Raw genomic sequence first — 17,662 nt, 5'->3', positions numbered from 1 at the left:
ACACATACACACACACTTTTAAAATAATAATATGGATGGAGTTTGCCTCAGCAGTATAGTACTTGCCTAGCAAGCGCAAGGTTCTGAGTTCAATCCCAAGCCCCACAAAATGAAAACAAACCAAACACCAAAAAAAAAAAAAAAAAAAAAAAAAAAAAAACAAAACAAAACAAAAAGAAAAAGAATCTGGAGGTGGGGGCAGGGCTCTGGCCTGTCTGCTGTGAGAGGCAGCTTTCAGAACAGTTTGCCACTGAGCAGGAGTGTTTGGAGCTTATCAAGAAAGGACTCTGATCTTGCAGAGAGAAAAATAGTTAAGCTCAAAAGTTCACTTAGCCTCAAAGGTAAACACATCACCAGTTAACCAGAACTGCAAAACAGTTTGCTGGGTCTGGTGGCCTGTCAACCCCAGCTACCCAGGGAGCCGAAGCAGGAGGACTTGGAGCATGTTTCCAGGCGGGCTTACAGAGTGAGTTCAAAGCCAGTTTGTGCTACAGAATTAGACTCTAGACCTTGTCTCACAAAGTAAAGCAGAACATGATAAACACACAAACAAACAACAGCAATAACAAATCCATGAGAAACAGGGCTGGAGAGATGGCTCAGAGGTTAAGAGCACTGGCTGCTCTTCCAAAGATCAGGGTTCAATTCCCAGTACCTACATGGCTGTGCACAACTCTCTGTAACTCCTGTTCTAGGGCATCTGATGACCTTCTGATTTCTGCCAGCACTAGGCACACACATGATGCACAGACACACATGCAGACAAAACATCCATACATATAAAATAAATAAAAACGAAATAAAAACCATAAAAAACAAAACAAAAACAAACAAAAAACAAAAACCTGAGAAGAGAGATCTGTGATGGAGCATTTCCTTTCTTTTGCTATTTGAGATAACAGCAAAAATGAACTCTAACTCTGATACTTTTTTTTTTGAGGCAGGGTCTCACGTAGTCTAGGATGGCCTCTGACTTCCGATATAGCCAAGGACACTGAGCTTCTGGTCCTCATACTTCAGTCTCCCAGGTGTGTGTGTCACCACATCTGGTGTTAAGACTGAGAAGTTAACAGAAAAAGTTGACACCCTCCCAGTGACAAACTCCAGCTTGGGCTTTTAACCTTTGCTCCTGAGCTGAGGTGCCTGTGAGAGAATCCCCTCCATGCTGGAAAGGGGTGGTGTAGGCTAACCACCCCAGCCACTCAGGAGGCTGGGGTAGAAGCATCCAAAGTTCAAAGGCAGCCTCAGCTAAGCATAAGTTCAAGTCCAGCCCAAGCTTAGTGAGACCATATCAAAATAAAAACAGGAAAAAAAAAAAAAAAAAAAAAAAGGCTTCCAGGGAGAGGGCACACACATGGCCATGTGGTCGGAATACCTGAGTTCAATCCCCAGGGTGTAGAAGATCATTTACTCCTGTAAATCATTCTCTGTCTGTGTGGCAGTTTGAATGTAGTGGCCCCCATAATATCATAGAGAGTGGCATTATTAGGAGGTGTGATTTTGTTGGAGTGAGTGTGGCCATGTAGGAGGAAGTGTGTCACTGTGGGGGTGGGCTTTGAAATTTCCAGCCATGGAATAATCTTTCTGTACACTGTGAAAATGTGTTGCTCTCATTGTTGATAAGAAGCTGATTGGCTGATGGTAAGGCAGGATTTTGGGGGCAAAGAGAATCTTGGGAAGAAGGGCAGAGTCTGAGGAGTCTTGAGCCAGAAGAAGTAATATAGTGAGTTCATAGATGAGATAAATGGACCTCAGGACAGCACATAGATTAATAAAAATCAGGTAATTTAAGTTGTGAGAGCTGGATGGAGACAAGCCTAAGCTATTGGCTGAGCATTTAAAATTAATATTAAGTCTCTGTGTGGTTATTTGGGGAGCTGGCGGGCAGGACACAAAAATTCCATCTACAAATGATATTCCAATGTGGGGCAAGGCCACGTAGTTCCATATAAAACCTAAAAAAGCTTGGGAAAAGTTCCAAATACACAAAAATAGAGCCAAACATGGCTTCCTAGTCTCATGACTCACATACCCAACCATTGCCTGTGGGTTTGAGCTGCCAGAGTGAGCCCCACCAGGATGCCATGAACTAAGCCACATGGTGGGTTTAAGTTTTGCTCACATAGACAGAAAATATTATAGATAATGCAGTAAAGACAGATCTACACAGAAAACAAACAAACAAACAAACAAAATAAACAAAACCAAACAAACCTCTAAATGGGCTACAGTGTGTTTAAAAATGTACATAGGACTGGAGAGAAAAGAAAATTGGTATAGGCAGTCATAGAAAAAATAGTGTAAAAATGATAAAGTCCTTAAAATAGGAATAAAGTGATAAAAATATAATAAGCCACATAAAGATGGGAAATACACAGAGAGTCTGGGTCCTTTTGTTTTGTGTTTGTTAGTCTGAATTTTCTGATTGCTGATGAAGGAATGACAGCTGCTAAGACACATTGGATTATGTAAATAGCTGGATTAAACCAACCTACATTTCTTTTTTTTTTTTTTAATGTCTTAACTTCAAAATCGAAGTCAAAAGGTATGCTGCTTTGGGGAAGAGATTATGCTTTCTTCCCACAGAAAATGAAAGGCTGTGGATTCTTTCAAAGTTGAAGATGATCAAGTGTGATTGGCTATAGACATAAAGAAATAAACCTAAAAAACCCCTGCAAAACATGTAACGTATATTTTACCTTTTCAAACATTTTTTTAAAAAAATCATCTTTGGCTAACTTGTATACAACACAGTTTATACTTGTATTAATACAGATATGCATGTTACTTTTAAAAGTTTATGTATTTTCAGAAGAAGGGGACCAGACACTAAGGAAAATGAATGGCCCATGTGATCCAGCATCTCAAATGCCTCTGTTGTACTCTCCTCAGAGTTCTGCATCCAAAACAGCTTTAAGGCTGCTGGCTGAGATGGTCCAACCTCATAGTCTTCTCCAGCCAAGACTTAATCATTATTCTGACTTCCTCAAGTTCCCCCAAAGATGCCAGTGCCCCCAAACAACAGGAAGCAGTCTAGAAAAAAAAATCAACGTCCACATTCCCAAAAGAAGGGTTATGGATGTTTGTAATTATTTAAGGGGGGAAGAGTTACAAGTTATTATTGGTCATAGGAAAAAAAGCTGAAAAGAAGCATTAAGTTCAAAGATCTCTTTCTGAAAGAAAAGAAGGGTATAGAATATAGAAATGATGGAATAAAAGGATAGATTATTGAATCTGCATTAATTGAAAAAGTTACTAATCTCAAAATGTTTTACATTGATCTGAATTTTGGTTTATTGATACAAATTAAAAGTTAATTTTGTTATACTTTATATATGTTTCTACTCTTGTTTGGGGTATTGTGTTTATGCAGCTCATTAAAATTGTAATGTATAATTAAGAAATACAGATTAATAGTCATCTATAATAGTCAAACTTATTGTCGTGTTAGGTATGTTTTCAAGGTCATTCACAGATATATTTAGATAGATGCTCTTCAAATACTTCAAAGACCTATAGAACATGACATTTAATGTGTTTAATAAACCTAATAAGGCTTTTCTTGACAGTGAGACATATCTGCTCCTGACAGCATCAATTCGCTTCAAAAGAGGATGATGGGCCTTGAAGAAACTCCTTGTGGAGTTTGCTTTCTTCATGGCCAAAGCTAGCCATTTGGGCAAAGAAACTGCCCTTACCTCAGTTGCTGATAGTACAATGTCCAAACTTGACCAACATGTAGCAAAAAAAAAAAAAAAGCGACTGCTAAACTTTATCAAGACAAGGTAGGGCAGTCCTTTACAGTTACCTGCTTCTCAGAAATGTCTGTCAGATATACTAGGCCTGTACGTCAAAGTTGGGTGCCCCAATGTTATGAAAGAACTCTGGGTGACTGTCTAGGCAGCCAGATGTCCCTGTTGTTAGGTAACATTTCACCCTTCTGGGTTTTTGATGGAGTTAAAGACTAAATAATTAGGCTTAAAGTTTTCCTTAGTTATGAAAAAGAAAAAGGTATAAAACTTAGACTCACAAAGATAAGATAAATAATAGAATATTTTCTCTAAATTTGCCGAACGCAAATGGACTGGATGTTATAACTGTAATTCTTACTTCATAACTGTTTTGTTGTATGTAACTATGTTAAAATTAAAACCTTTCCTTTTTATGTAGACAAAAAAGGGGAAATGCTGTGGAATGGCCCTTCTGTACACTGTGAAAATGTGTTGCTCTCATTGTTGATAAAATCCGATTGGTCAATAGGTAGGCAGGATTTTTTGGGCAGAGAGAATACTGGGAAGAATGGCAGAGTCTGAGGAGTTTCGAGCGAGACTAAGAAGAAGCAACATGGGGAGTTCATAGATGAAGTAAATGGACCTTGGGGCAGCACACAGATTGATAAAAATGGGTTACTTAAAGTTGTAAGAGCTAGCTGGAGACAAGTCTAAGATATCATCTGAACATTTATAATTAAGTCTCTGTGTGGTTATTTGAGGAGCCAGCTGATGGGACAGAAGATCTTCACCTACAGTTTCCTATGCTCAGGACACCACCCAGTGTTTGAGTGCATTTCTTGTTGCCTTCTGGTCAAGCTGTAGCCAGCATCACGTTTGTCTGCATGCCATCCTGCTCCTAGCCATGATGATGGTGGCCTGAACCTATGGAACTGTAAGGCAGCCATCCCAGTTAAATGTTTTCCTTATAAGAGTTGCTGTGGTCATGGTGTCTCTTCACAGCAACATAAACCCTAACTAGGACTATCTGTCACACCTGTGCCATGGTGCACACACACTCCTCCTCCATACACACACATACACACATACATACACACACATACACATACACACATACATACACACTCATACACAAAACAAAAATACATCTTTTCCAAAAATAATTTTAAAAAGGACAATATACAGGTGGCTTAGATTAACCTGTTTTTTCTTTTTACGTGTGTGTGTGTGTGTGTGTGTGTGTGTGTGTGTTCACTCACCATGACACATGGATAGAAGTCAAAGCTTAGCTTTCTCCTTTCATTGTATGGCTTCCAGGATTTGAACTCTGGTCTTCAGGCTTGGCAGTAGGCTCTTTTTACCTACTAACCTATCTTGCTAGACCCAAATTTGTTTCATTTTATTTTCTTATTTTGTATAAAAAATAAGTTACTTAATCTATTTCATAATATGGGAGATAATTTAAGCCATTTTAAAGACCTTTGTAGGAGCTGGGCAGTGTGGTGTACACCTTTAATCCCAGCACTTGGGAGGTGGAGGCAGGTGGATCTCTGTGAGTTGGAGGCCAGCCTGGCCTACAAAGTGAGCTCCTAGATAACCAAGGCTACAAGGAAAAAAAGGTTTTATTATTATTTTATATGTATGGTGTTTTTGCATGTTCACACATGGTACAGAAGAGACCATTAGATCCCTGGGACTGGACTTACAAGTGGTTGTAAGCTGCCGTGTGAGTGCTAGGAATCAAACCCATGTCTTCTGAGAGAGCAGCTAGTGCTCTAACCAATGAGCCATTTCTTCAGTCCCTGAGCCATCTTCTAAAAAATTGCATTTTTGTGTTCTTAGTTGGTTATCACGGTTAAATAAGGATCAGGATAAACTAGTAGGCCGAACAGATGTTTACTCAGGGAGAAATAACTTACAACCTAGACAGATGAACACCAGGAAATTCTACCCGATGCTCTCCTGTCCGAGTCATGCCAGCAAGAGAGCTTTTCCCGGCCCTCTCTGTGACCTCCTTCCACAGGTCACTTCCGCCCATGGCTCCACCCCCAACGGGCGTGGTCAGTGCCACAGAAGGACTATCTCACTACAGTTGGTTGGTTTGGTTTGTTTGTTTTCTTCTTTTCTTTTTTTCTCAGACACTGTCTCATTATGTAGCCTAGGTTGTCCTGGCACTCCTGATGTAGACCAGGAACTCACTGTGGAGATTCCCTTGCAGCTGCTTCCCAAGTGATGAGATTAAACGATCCAGGCGCTGTTGTTATGTTCTTGATGCTCAGCACAGGCAGGGCTTAGAGCTGCCTGATCTCCTGTGTACCTACCACATGCATGCCTGGTGCCTGAAGAGGCAAGAAGGGGGCATCAGATCCTCTCGAACTGGAGGAACTCGAGTTACAGATGGTTGAGAGCCACCACATGGATGCTGAGAACTGAACCCAGGTCATCTGCGAGAGCAAGTGCTCTTTACCCCTGAGCCATCTCTCCACCCCGCTTTGTACTGTTTGTTCTTAAGGATGAGGTTGGGATCCTTCTAAATAGGGAGAGGTTTGGGAAGGAAGGAACTTGTGTGGTACTAACATTTACTCTCCCTAGATAGAGAATTAATGACAGACAAAAGTCAGGATATCCTCCAAGTTTAATTGTGAACTAATGACGTTAGAGGGGTTACTTATAGGAGTATGGGCCTGGGGTTGCTTGCAGGAATAAGAATGACTGAAAAGCAACCACATTGCTGAAAGTTGACCCCAGCATGAGCGGCAGCTCATGAAAACTGGAATCCTGGAACTCCCTACAGGACTTGCAGGCATCTCTGCTCAGCCGAGCCCCTTCCAGGCAGCTTGGCTGGTCTGAGTGGCCTCTGCTGTCCCCATTGCTTGTGTGACCAGGGGAGAGAGCAGGCTGGTTCATCTGGCCAATGTCAGGGACTTCCTGCAGCTTTTGAGTTGTTTACTTCCTGACTTTTAAAGAGATTCCCTTCAGAACATTTTCCTTTCCTCCCCACTCCCTTGAAACAGGTCTTATGTGACTTGGCCTCAAACTAGCCATGCAGCCATGTATAATAACTTGGGATTTGTGCTTCTCCTGCCTGTTTGAGAGGGCCGTGGAGCCACACCAGAGCCAGGACAGGGTTCTAATAGCCCCTGTTAGGGACCAGGACTTAGTTTTAGTTTGCTGAAGGTGGCTGGAGCTGAACAAGTTCTCTTAGAAGAACCACAACTCAGGGGCAATCAATCAGCAGGCCCGAGAGCTGTCTGAGAGCTAAAGATAGCTTTCCCTACCCTGCCACTGCAAAGTCCCTGACCACTAGGGACACCTACCAATCCTATGAACTTTTGTTTAAACCTACCAATAGGCTCCCAGACTAAACTCTCTTCCCTGGAATTCTCCTAACCCTGCTTACAAGTGGCGGGGGGGAGTTGCCACTTGCCACTTTGTCAGATGTTTGGACCCCGACAAGTTGTTAATATTAATAAATGCTCTTGTTGATTGCACATGTGACTGGCAGTCTTTCATGGAACTTCTCATGGACCCTAACAGTTCAGCTGGAATCTGCAGCTCACCTTTGCTCGATCAGGAAAGCCCCATCCCTCTCTCTAAACCCTGCCCTCTCAGAGAATCTCCACCAAAAAGCCACCAAAAAGCCACCAGAAAGCCCAGTTCTACATTCTTGGTGGCTGCAGCAGCTCCTCCCCGAAGTTGCCAGCAGCCTAAGACCCCACCTAAAGTGGTCAGCTTTCGAGCATACTTGGGCACAAACCCAGTTTGTGGAGGACACATCATCACCCCTAACTTACAGGGTATATAAGCTCCCTGCTTTTGTTCTGCCGTGTGACTTCTCTGGCTGGGACTGAGAGGTTCACCCTGGAGTTGCTTTGCTCAAATAACCCTGTTCTTTTACTTTTTCAATTCAGCTTGATCTGGCTCACTGCATCTTCAGAGAACTCTATTATCATCGAGTTACAGAAAACCTGTTACTGCCTCTACTTCTTGAATGCTTGGCATTACAGACATGAACCACACCTGGTGAATCATCAATTTTTTTTAGTCAGAGGAAATTATTTTCTTATTCTGGTGAATAAGCGCATTAGTCACAAAACAATTGCCTTAAAAAAGGAAAGATCTGGCTAGAGAGATGGCCCAGTGTTTATGAGCGCTGGCTACTCTTCAGGGTTTGTACCCAGCACCAACACAGCAGCTCACCATCACGTGTAACTCTGGCCTCAAGGGATCAAGTGCCCTTTTCTGGTTTCTGGGGGAACTGCACAAATGTGGTGCACAGGCAAAGCACCCATACATGATAAACAAAAATTTAAAAGAAAGAGCACTGTTTATTTCAAAATGTTTTTAGTAAATTGGGCATGGTGGCGCACAACTGTAGCTTTAGCTCTAGGGATGCTGAGGATGGAGAACTTCTGAGCCTCTAAATTTGAGACCAGCTTGGGAAATAGAGTAAGAACTTGTCTCAGATGATTAGTGATTGGACTTGTAGACACAAGTTCACACCAGTCCTCCCTCAAGGAAAATGTATCGAGAAGAAGACAATTGTTTTAAAAACTGTCAGTTTGCAAGCACACTAAAGAAAAACCAGGACTTTCTTCACATCATACAATCAAGGCAAAATGTAGAACAGTATTTAATTATGTGAATATATGTGTGGGTGTGTGCAGGTGTCTGAAGAGGCCAAAGGCCTTGGGCCTCTGTGGAGCTGAGGTCAGGGGCAGTTGTGAGCCATGTGACGTGGGTGCACTAACTATGTTGTTTGCAAGAACAATCCATCTCTCCAGCCCAACATTAAGAGTGGAAATTTTAGGCCAGCCTTAGCTACATAGTCAAACTATGTTGAAAACAAAACAGCAGAATGTTGATGGGATTATAGAAAAGAGAGTTTATTCTATGTACTGTCTGTGATTTTAATATGGAATCATAGTGGTTATCAACAATTGGTCAGATAATTATTTTGTTCACTACACACTAGATTCTGACCTAGTGAACACTGAGGTCAGTCTTCCTCTCCAATCTCTTTCTTGATCCAGTCAACATAATTGAGTAATTTGGTGTAGAAGCCGTATCCTTCACCACACCCAATGCCCCAGGACACAATGCCTGTGGCAATCCAGATATCACGATCTCGGTCCCTGACTGCAAACACACTTCCACTGTCCCCTTGGCAGGCATCGTGCTTTAGAGTTGGGTCCCCAGAACAGAACATATTTTGAGAAAATACATCATTACTCTTTTTTGTCTGGAGCCATCTCTGGCATGCATCTCGATCAGCTATGGGAAGACGGACAAACCTGAGGTTAAAAGCGATTCTATCTTCTGTTATCCCAAAGCCACTGACATAACCCATGAGGCCTTTGTCATAGAAGGTCTCATTGTCAGGGAGACAGATGGGGAGGAGGTTGGGACCCAGGGTGACACTGTTTTCCAGTTCCAGCAGGGCAATGTCTCCTTCAAAATTGTTAGGTTCATCTTGGCGGTAGTCGGGATGGATGATGACCCTACGGACAGGGCGATGTCCCAATTTTTCGATCTCTTCCACATTTATGTGGCCCAGGAAAACATCTTTACTGGCATTGCTTTGTTTGTTTTGTTCCTTGGGGTAGATGGTATGGGCTGCGGTGAGGACCCAGCGGTCTCCGAGCAGGGCCCCGCCCCCTCGCCCATGGATGTTGGTGAATGCCTGCCAGGGGAAGTTGCCAGGTTTGGCTTTCTGCCCTCCGATGATACGCTGCTTCTGTGTCACAGGGTTGACAGGCTTCCCACACACTGTAAGGAGACGGGAATCGGGATGAGGACCAGTCAGCCCCAGGTCCCGCCCTCTCTTCTTCCTTCTTTGGCTCAGTTTCTCTCTCTTTGTTGCTCTTGACTCTTTTTTTTTTTTTTTTCCTTTATCTTCCTATAGCCCATTCTTGGCGAACTTCCCTTATTCTTATTTATTCCTTCCCCGAATTTCTGACTTTACTCTCTGATTCCTTGTCTGCGCACTAGACCGTGTGACTAATTTAGATTTTTCTGCCTCTCTCCTGGGACCCTCATTCTGGCTCTTTTCTCCTTCCTCCTCACCGGGCTTTCACTTTGGGCTGAGGCATTGCTTCACTTGACTTCCTTTCTCTGTACCACACTTCTCCTAAGGCCTGGGATCACCCGGTATTTACCTGGCAGACACCGGGGCATCTTCTCTCCTTCCTCTTCATTCTTCCAAATGCCCTGGGCTGTGCAGGTGTATAACCCTGCAGACAAAAGGAGGTAGAGTCAAGGCTGGAGGTGATGGGCTAGGAAGCAGGCAGCAGAGGCCATTGAACACTAAGGCTAAGGCTGTTATATCGGGAGTTGGAGAGAAGGGCCACCATATATATCATGGATCAAAGTTAACTGATTCCAATCTATATGGACATATAAATGTGTTAACAGACTCCACACACACATTTTGCCTTATTGTTGAGTGAAAAAAGTCAGAATACTTAACTATATGTATCTGGGGTGACACCCATTTGTAAAAGTCGACTCACACATGGGAGGAAGCTAGCCAAAGCTTACCAGTGAAGCATCTGGGAAGCAGGATTATAGATAACAATGCTAGTCCTTCCTTCCTGTACCTCTCTCTTCAGGTTTCAGTGTTCAGCACGGGCTGGCCTTGACTTTGCTATGAAGCTCAAGCTGGCCTTGAACTCTCCATCCTTCTGCCATAGTCACCCAAGTGCCAGCATTCCAGGAGTGCAGCACCACACCCAGCAGTAGCTACACCTTCTGATTGCTGGTACCCTGCCATATTTGTTACTGAGTATTTTATCTGCATTATCCCATTGTAACACAGGGACCCTTTCAAGTATAGATTATCTATATGTTAAAATAAGGAAACTAAGATTAAGTTCTTCCTCCCTCCCCCCTGCCTTCTTTCCTGATGGGGGATGTCCTTCTGTATGCTGTGAATGAATACATGTTTCTCTTATTGGTTGATGAGTAAAGCTGTTTTGGCCAATGTACAGGTAGGATTTAGCCAGGTGGAAAAGCCAAACAGGGATAGAGAAAGGTAGTAGGCAGAGAAGTCAAGGAGATGCCATGTAGCTGCCAAGGAAACAAGAGGCCCAGGCATGGCCAGCAAGCCATGACCATGTGGAGATACAAAGATTAATAGAAATGGGTTAATAATTAAGAAAGAGCTAGCAAATAAGAAGCCTGAGCCATTGGCCAAACAGTTTCTAGTTAATATTAGCCTTTGTGTGTTTATTTGCTACTAAACAGCTACAGGACTGGGAGGGACAGAAACTTCCATTAACTCCTTCTTTCCTTCCTCCCTCCCTCCCTCCCTTCCTTCCTTCCTTCCTTCTTTCTTTCCTTTCTTCTTCCTTCTTTCCAGTGTTGAAGATGTACCTCAGTTACTCTCACATGGTAGGCAAGTGCATTGTCCTTGAGCAATATCCTCATCTCGGATTTTTTCTTTTTAATTTAAAGAGAAATTTTGGTTAAGTGTGGTGGCATACACCTATAATCCTAGCTCTTGGGATATAAACGAAGGAAAACTAGGTGTTTAAAATCATCCTTGGCTATACAGTGAGTTTGAGAAGTGGGGATAAGAGAGAAGAGAAAATAGTAACCAATATGGCAGGCTAGGACTATAGTTCACTGGTAAGAGTGCATAAGAGATGCCCTAGGTTCAATCTCTATGACTACAATAAACCAACCAACCCACAATGAGTTTGAAAATTAGTAAGTAAATCTAAATGCAAAAGATCACAACATAACATCCTGAGAGAGGGAGACTAGAGAGGGCATTGCACTCTAAGTATGATGGTGGTGATGGTGATGGCTGTCATGATGGCGTAGTGTTATTATTAATGGTAGAGTTGGTGGCAATGACTTTTATTGGTATTGCTAATGAATGGATATGGTGGAGACTGTTGATGTGGTGATGATAATATTGATGGCAGTGATGGTGATATTGGTTTTGGTAATTGTGATGGTGGCAGTGGTAATGTGGTAGTGAAGATAGTTGATGTTGGTAATATCAGTGTGGTGGTGATATTGGTGTTGCCTATGGTGTTGGTGGTGACTGTTGGTGTTGGAAGTGACAGTGGTGATGGTGGTATTGGTGGTGTGTCAGTGGTGGCTTTGGTGGTGATTGTGCTGGTGTTGGTGCTATCAGTGGATGATGGCATTGTTATTGGTAATCGTTGTGGTGAGAGGGAACTGGTGGCTTATGAGAGTCTTTGTTTTCCATCAGCTTGGGTGCCCATTTCTTCAAACCTATTTGAATTTTTTTTTTTTTTGCGTTGTAATTTAGGATCCTTCAGCCAGTACCTAGGACTCCACTAAAGACATTTCAGGTGTCTACAAAGGTGTCCCTCACAGCTGGAAAGAGCACTGAGGACTGAAATGGGCATCAGTTCCTACCTCGCACAGACTCGCTACTGCCAGCTCTGGTCTTCATCTTGTAATATGGTTCATGGCAGGAATATTGGATACTGGCTTCATAGGTGTTCACACCTTTTGTGGTGATGTAGCGGAAGTCCCCATTAGACAGGCTTCGGGGCTGCCCACAGTCCTTGACTTAGAGAGAACACAAGTTTGTAAGGGAGTGGAGATCACCTGCCTAGAAACTTCCTTGGGAATGTGAGCTGTCTCAGAGAACCTCAGAGAAGTGTGGTCAGTAGGGCAGACACTTGCAATGGATGGAGAGAAGTTCAATTCTGTCAGAGCCCATCATGCCTAAGATGAGAACTCAGCTTTGTGAGGCGGGCCATGAACTTCAAGGGACAAGCTGAGGGCCAGGACCCTGCAGATGAGAGCCTGGATTCTTTTTCCCTCCCAGTGCAAGGCTCAAGACTGAGGGATGGCAGGTCCCTAGGGGCAGACACAGCCGGTTTGTGACTTACTCTTGCACCTGGGCATGGCACGATGCCATGTGCCATCATCCTGGCAGACAGCTGTGAAGGAGAGCAGCGCCTGGTTTCCCTGTCAGAGTGGAAATTAGACCAGCCATCAGCACACAACTCCCCGCTTCCATGCTGCATCCGGAGTGGAGGGAGGGCGATGACAGGTGTGGTGTCCACCTCTTAGACAGCTGGGGCTGAGAGATGTGGCTCCTCCCTCCTTCCTAGTTAGTGCTCTCAGGCCAAGGCTGCAGATGGGTTACTGAGTCGAAAGTAGAACTCCACAGCAAGGCCAACTGGTAGACCCAATAATCTTCTTTTTAGGTTCTTGTCTGTTTCCACTAGGCCCCATCCCCACCCCAAAATTGTAATAAATAACAAACAAGTCAGATTGAGCTTTGGTATCTCAACAAAGACCATTTTCCGGAGCAGACCCTGCTTCTTACTCTCTTGCCCTGAAACGTCCTCCCAGCCAAAGTCTGTGCTACATTCTCTCCTAGATTGCAGTTTCCTTAAAGTCAAGGGCTCTCCCTAAAATACTAATGCCACCCGGCCGCTTTCATAGGCGTTCAGCACCATGATGGTGAGTGGGCAGCTGGCACAAGACCAAAAAGTGTCAGTCTCTTGATGACACTGGAGAACATGAATGTTTGAGACAGGACCTTGTTATATAGCCTAGGCTGGCCTGGAACTAGCTATGCAGCCCAGGCTGGCCTCTAATGCATGGTTTTCCTGCTTTATCTCCCTAAGTGCATATAACAGGTGTATGTCACCGCCGCACCTGGCTATAAATAACTTGCTAAGAGCTAGAATGGGTCTCAGGGCAAATACTTGTCATCCCAGGACTCAGGAAATGGAGGCAGGAGGATAAAGAGTTTGAATTGAGCCTGGTCTGTATAGTGAGACTGACGGTCCCCAACAACCTGCCAACTGTCCCTTTTCCCCTGCCTACTGGACTGCATTTCTTTGTCAGTCTGCAAAGCTGGGACAGGGCAGGCAGTATCAAAGAGCTCCAGAGGGTTGGGTACTTGTCCCTGCCGTACAGCAGCCACTGTGTGATGTCCACCCTGACTTTTGAGTTCTTATTCCTACAGTGAGTAATTAAAGTAGTACTGTAGCGTTTAAACTTGGCTGTGCATCCAAACCCCAGGGGGTAGTTTTAAATAGTGTTCAGGCTGTCCTACAGCCTAATGGAATTAGATTCTCAAGCAGGGAACCCAGACATCGATTTCTTAAAAACCCTGTTTCCAATATTCAGGCAAAGCTGATTCTTTCTTTTCTTCTCTATGGCACTGGGCATCGAATTAGGGCCGCCCACATGCTAGGCAAACACTCTACTATTGAGCTACATCCCCAGCCCTCTTTTTCACTTTCGACCTTGAGAGAGACAGGGTCTCATCGAGTCACCCGGGTTGGCCCAGAACTTGCTCTGTCGCCCAGGTGGGCCTTGAACCTCAGTCCCTTCTCTGTGAAGTCAGATTGGACAGCAGGCAGACTGGTACTTCATCTCCACCCTCAACAGCCTCATTCGGGTCTAGAGTACTGACCCTGGGACTGTCCATTCTCCCTGGGACACGGGGAAACCTCTCCTGTCAGCCCCACCTCTTACCTCCACGAGCTGGTAGCCTTGTTTGCAGGTGACGATGAAGTAATCCCGGAACTGGTACTGAGGCTGTGGTTCCTGGATGATGGTGAATTCATCTAGGGCCTTGGGTTGGGGGCACTTGATGGCTGTGGGTGAGGCCAGAGGGAGTGCCACATCAGAGCCATTTGTCCTTCCTTCTTCCCGACTTTTCCTCATAATTGGCGGGCAAGGGAGGTGCTTAGATATCCTATTTCAGCTTGGGGGTGCTAAAGATTGGACCCAAGGTCTCATGCATGTTAAACATGAGTTTTACCAGGAAGTCACACTCTACCAGAAACTCCTTACTTTCAGTGGTGTAGCGCAGCTTCCAGCCTCGGCTGTCCCCCGACTCATCCGTGAAGAACACCACATCCACTGCATTGCTGCTGGTGTCGAGGTCTGGAGGTCTTTGATTTCCACAGAATTCACCCAAGTTCTTCCCGTTAGCATAGATCTGATGGGAAGAGTGGGGACTGATGGTATATCTCCACAGGGTACATTCTCCCACGTGGCTTCTTGGGTACCAGCCTCATGGCCGACTGTGGTGGTAGAGATGGAATCCTGCCTGGTATATGTTTTCAGCTGCAGGTAGATGAAGACACTCCCCCAACCCCACTCAGGACCCACTGACTGTTGGGTGGGAGCTGTTCTAGACCACTGTGATGCTGGTCAGCAATGTGTGGTCCTGTCTCAGTCAGCCAGAGGACCCAGGAAGAAGCAGGGGACCCAGGGAGTCAGCCACGTGGATACGTGAAGGAGAGTGTGAAATATGGCTGTACCTGGAGCTGGTCATAGGGACAGTGTACTTGCTGGTGGTCATCAATTTCAAAAGGATCCAGGAACTTGAGGTGCACAGTGAGGCCCCGCTCTACCCGGATGCTGTAGTTGCAGCGCAGATCCGGTGGGTAGGGATGAGGGTATTCCAGGCTAGAGATATACCCTGAGGGCTCTGTGTACAGCCCACTGCTGCACTCAGCTATGAGAGCAGGACCAGATAGGACATTAGAGCTCTCAGGTTGGCCCAGCAATCCCTTCCCAGTCCTTGCCACCCCCTCACCCCCACTCTGCCTCACCCTGACAGGACTGTCCATTTTTCTGAAGCTCATAGCCTGGACGGCAGGAACAGAAGTAGCCTCCAACATAGTTGTGACACAGGTGTTCACACCGGGGCTGGTAGTCTCCTTCCACGGAGTTGGACTGGGGTGCACATTCGTCAAGGTCTGGAAGGGATTCCAGAGGGAAGGGTAAGTTCCCACCCTGAGACTTCTGGGATCAGATGTGCTACTGTTGTGCCAGGGCATGGGGGCCTCTTTCCAGAGACTGCTAATGGTTCTTCCTCAAAGAGACACGTGCCAGAAGCCAGGAGACAATGATGTCTGCTTCTGGCCTCCACACCTCCCTAATGCTGTCTGGGAACTGCTCCGTGGCAACAGAGCCCAGGTTGTCAGACCCCATCTTGCTGAGAGAAATAAGAAGAACCAAGCTTCTGGCTCCTTTGGGTTCAAGCTTGTCCCCGACCCACTCGTATGGCTGAGGCCAGAAGGAAGGGCTGGCCGCAGGGACCACTCACCCACAGCCTGGTAGTAGGCCAGGAAGCCCTTGTAGAACATGATGGTCCCATTCTCTTCGTTGGAGAAGTCTGTGTGAAAGGTCAACAGCATCTTGTTCCCCTGGGACATGAATTCCTTCTCTCCCGGGGGGTTGCCCAGGGGAGAGTCTAGCTGGCCACAGAACCGCCCTAGAGTTTTCTTATCAGCAGAAATCTGTCGGAGGAAGGACAGACGAGAGCTCTGCTGAGGAGCCTGGTCCCATGTGTCAGGCCAACTCTCTTTTGCCCCCAATTGGATCATGATCTAATGTTACTATCTGTCAGATCTGGATGCTATGGACATCTCCAGGAGATGCTTCCCTGTCTATCTCAATCATGCATTAATTTCTTTTCTTTTCTTTTTTTGTGGGTAGAATCTTACTATGTAGTCTAGGCTGGCACCAGAGACTCAAGGCCAGCGTTTCTACAAAGCTGTACAATGATGGGGTGCAGGCATATTGTCCAGGGTGTTTAGAGCACAGATTTCCAGCTTCTCTCATGGCCCAGCCTTTTCTCCCTTCCTTCCCGCCTGACTCCTTCCTACCTTGACATAGTCATATAAACAGCCTTCAGAGGGTTCCACGTCAAAATGCCAGAAGACGAGCTTCACCCTGTACCCTCTGGGGACCATGATCACAGTGGTTGTCTCAAAGTCATTGGGGTAAGGCTTGGGATATAGAGGGGAGGTCACCTCTCCATAGAGCTTCTGAGGGGTGTAGATGGAGCCCCCCACCCTGCAGAACAGGGTCACCAGAAGGAGGGCGAAGAGTTGCCTGTTAAAGAGAGGGGTGCGGTGTTTGTGAGGCTGGAAGGGTGCAGCACCCTTGCCATTTGGGCTGCTGTGGGGCAAAGATGGGGTGACTAAACTGCCCATCCTTCCCCTCTGACCATTCTAGACTACATAGAGGTCCTGTGCAGCAGCCTTCGCAACCGCTACCTCGGTGTCACCCCAGGCCAGTGTCCAGTCCAGAGGTCACCATGCTCCCCCCACCCTAGGCTGCCTCCTCTGCCTTCCGCTTTCATCTCCTTTTCTTCCTGGAATAGGACTGGCTTGGGACCAGCTCACTGAGGGGGAAGACAGCTCTGCAAGGGCTCCTAAGGCTTCAACAAAGGTGTCTGGGAGACCCTTCACAGAGTCTGAGAAATACACAATAGGGGAGTCTCTCCTCATTCCTCACTGTCACCCTGCTATGAGCCCAGAGTCAAGGAAAGAGAGGCCTTTGCAGCTCCTGTCTAAGAGTCTGGTCCCTGGGAGGAGGGCTGAGGACTGTAGTGTGGCCCTGTATGTGTACGTGCACTTCAGGTGGGAGCTGCAGGAAGGAGGGCATGGCGTCCTGCCATTTTCGTCTTTTTTGAATAATGTGGGAGCATGCTTGCCTTCGATGCCCAGCCCCTCCCTCCTCCCTTGGTGCCCATCAGCCTTACTCACATGTCTCAAGGCCAGTTTGCTTTAGGTCCTCAACTCTCCTGACAGTCTTCAGGCACTGTAAGTTGAAAGAGTGGGCATGCAGAGGAGGGAAGGGGGAGGGAAGGACTGTGGCAGCGGAGGGGTGACCATTCCCGGAGGAATGCTGTAGGCAATGAACCATTTGCATAAACAAAAAAAAAAAAAATTTGAGTTCCCAGTTTAGTTTTGGTTTTGAAATCTCTGTTGCTGGTGCCACCTGGTGGCCTACATGGGGAAGGGCGGAGGAAATGGGATCTGAATTTTTAGGGACTTGAGCCTGGAGGTTCAGAGTTTCTAAATCTGATTAGCATTTTCTCGGAGACTTCCCTGGAGGCTGCTGGCTGGGGTTTATTTGAGGTTCCTCGTCAAAGGCATCACAGCCTGCGGAGGCTATGTTTA

General features: G+C 45.7%; 1 protein-coding gene across 1 annotated transcript; it reads right to left on the bottom strand.

Moving 5' to 3' along the window:
• Positions 1-8,596: 8,596 nt before the first annotated feature.
• On the bottom strand, positions 8,597-17,412 carry C1r (complement C1r). Its single transcript, XM_051207921.1, has 11 exons — positions 17,246-17,412; positions 16,361-16,589; positions 15,799-15,991; positions 15,302-15,448; positions 15,008-15,204; positions 14,535-14,682; positions 14,214-14,335; positions 12,608-12,686; positions 12,126-12,281; positions 9,890-9,964; positions 8,597-9,500 (listed from the first exon to the last, which is right to left on the bottom strand). Coding segments are annotated over exons 1-11 (2,118 nt in total). The 5' UTR covers positions 17,248-17,412; the 3' UTR covers positions 8,597-8,730.
• Positions 17,413-17,662: the final 250 nt, after the last annotated feature.

Source organism: Phodopus roborovskii, unplaced genomic scaffold (assembly GCF_943737965.1).
Source record: "Phodopus roborovskii unplaced genomic scaffold, PHOROB, whole genome shotgun sequence".
NCBI classification, from domain to species: Eukaryota; Metazoa; Chordata; class Mammalia; order Rodentia; family Cricetidae; genus Phodopus; species Phodopus roborovskii.
The sequence above is the reverse complement of the archived record's forward strand: the minus strand, read 5'-3'. Positions and strand labels throughout refer to the sequence as shown.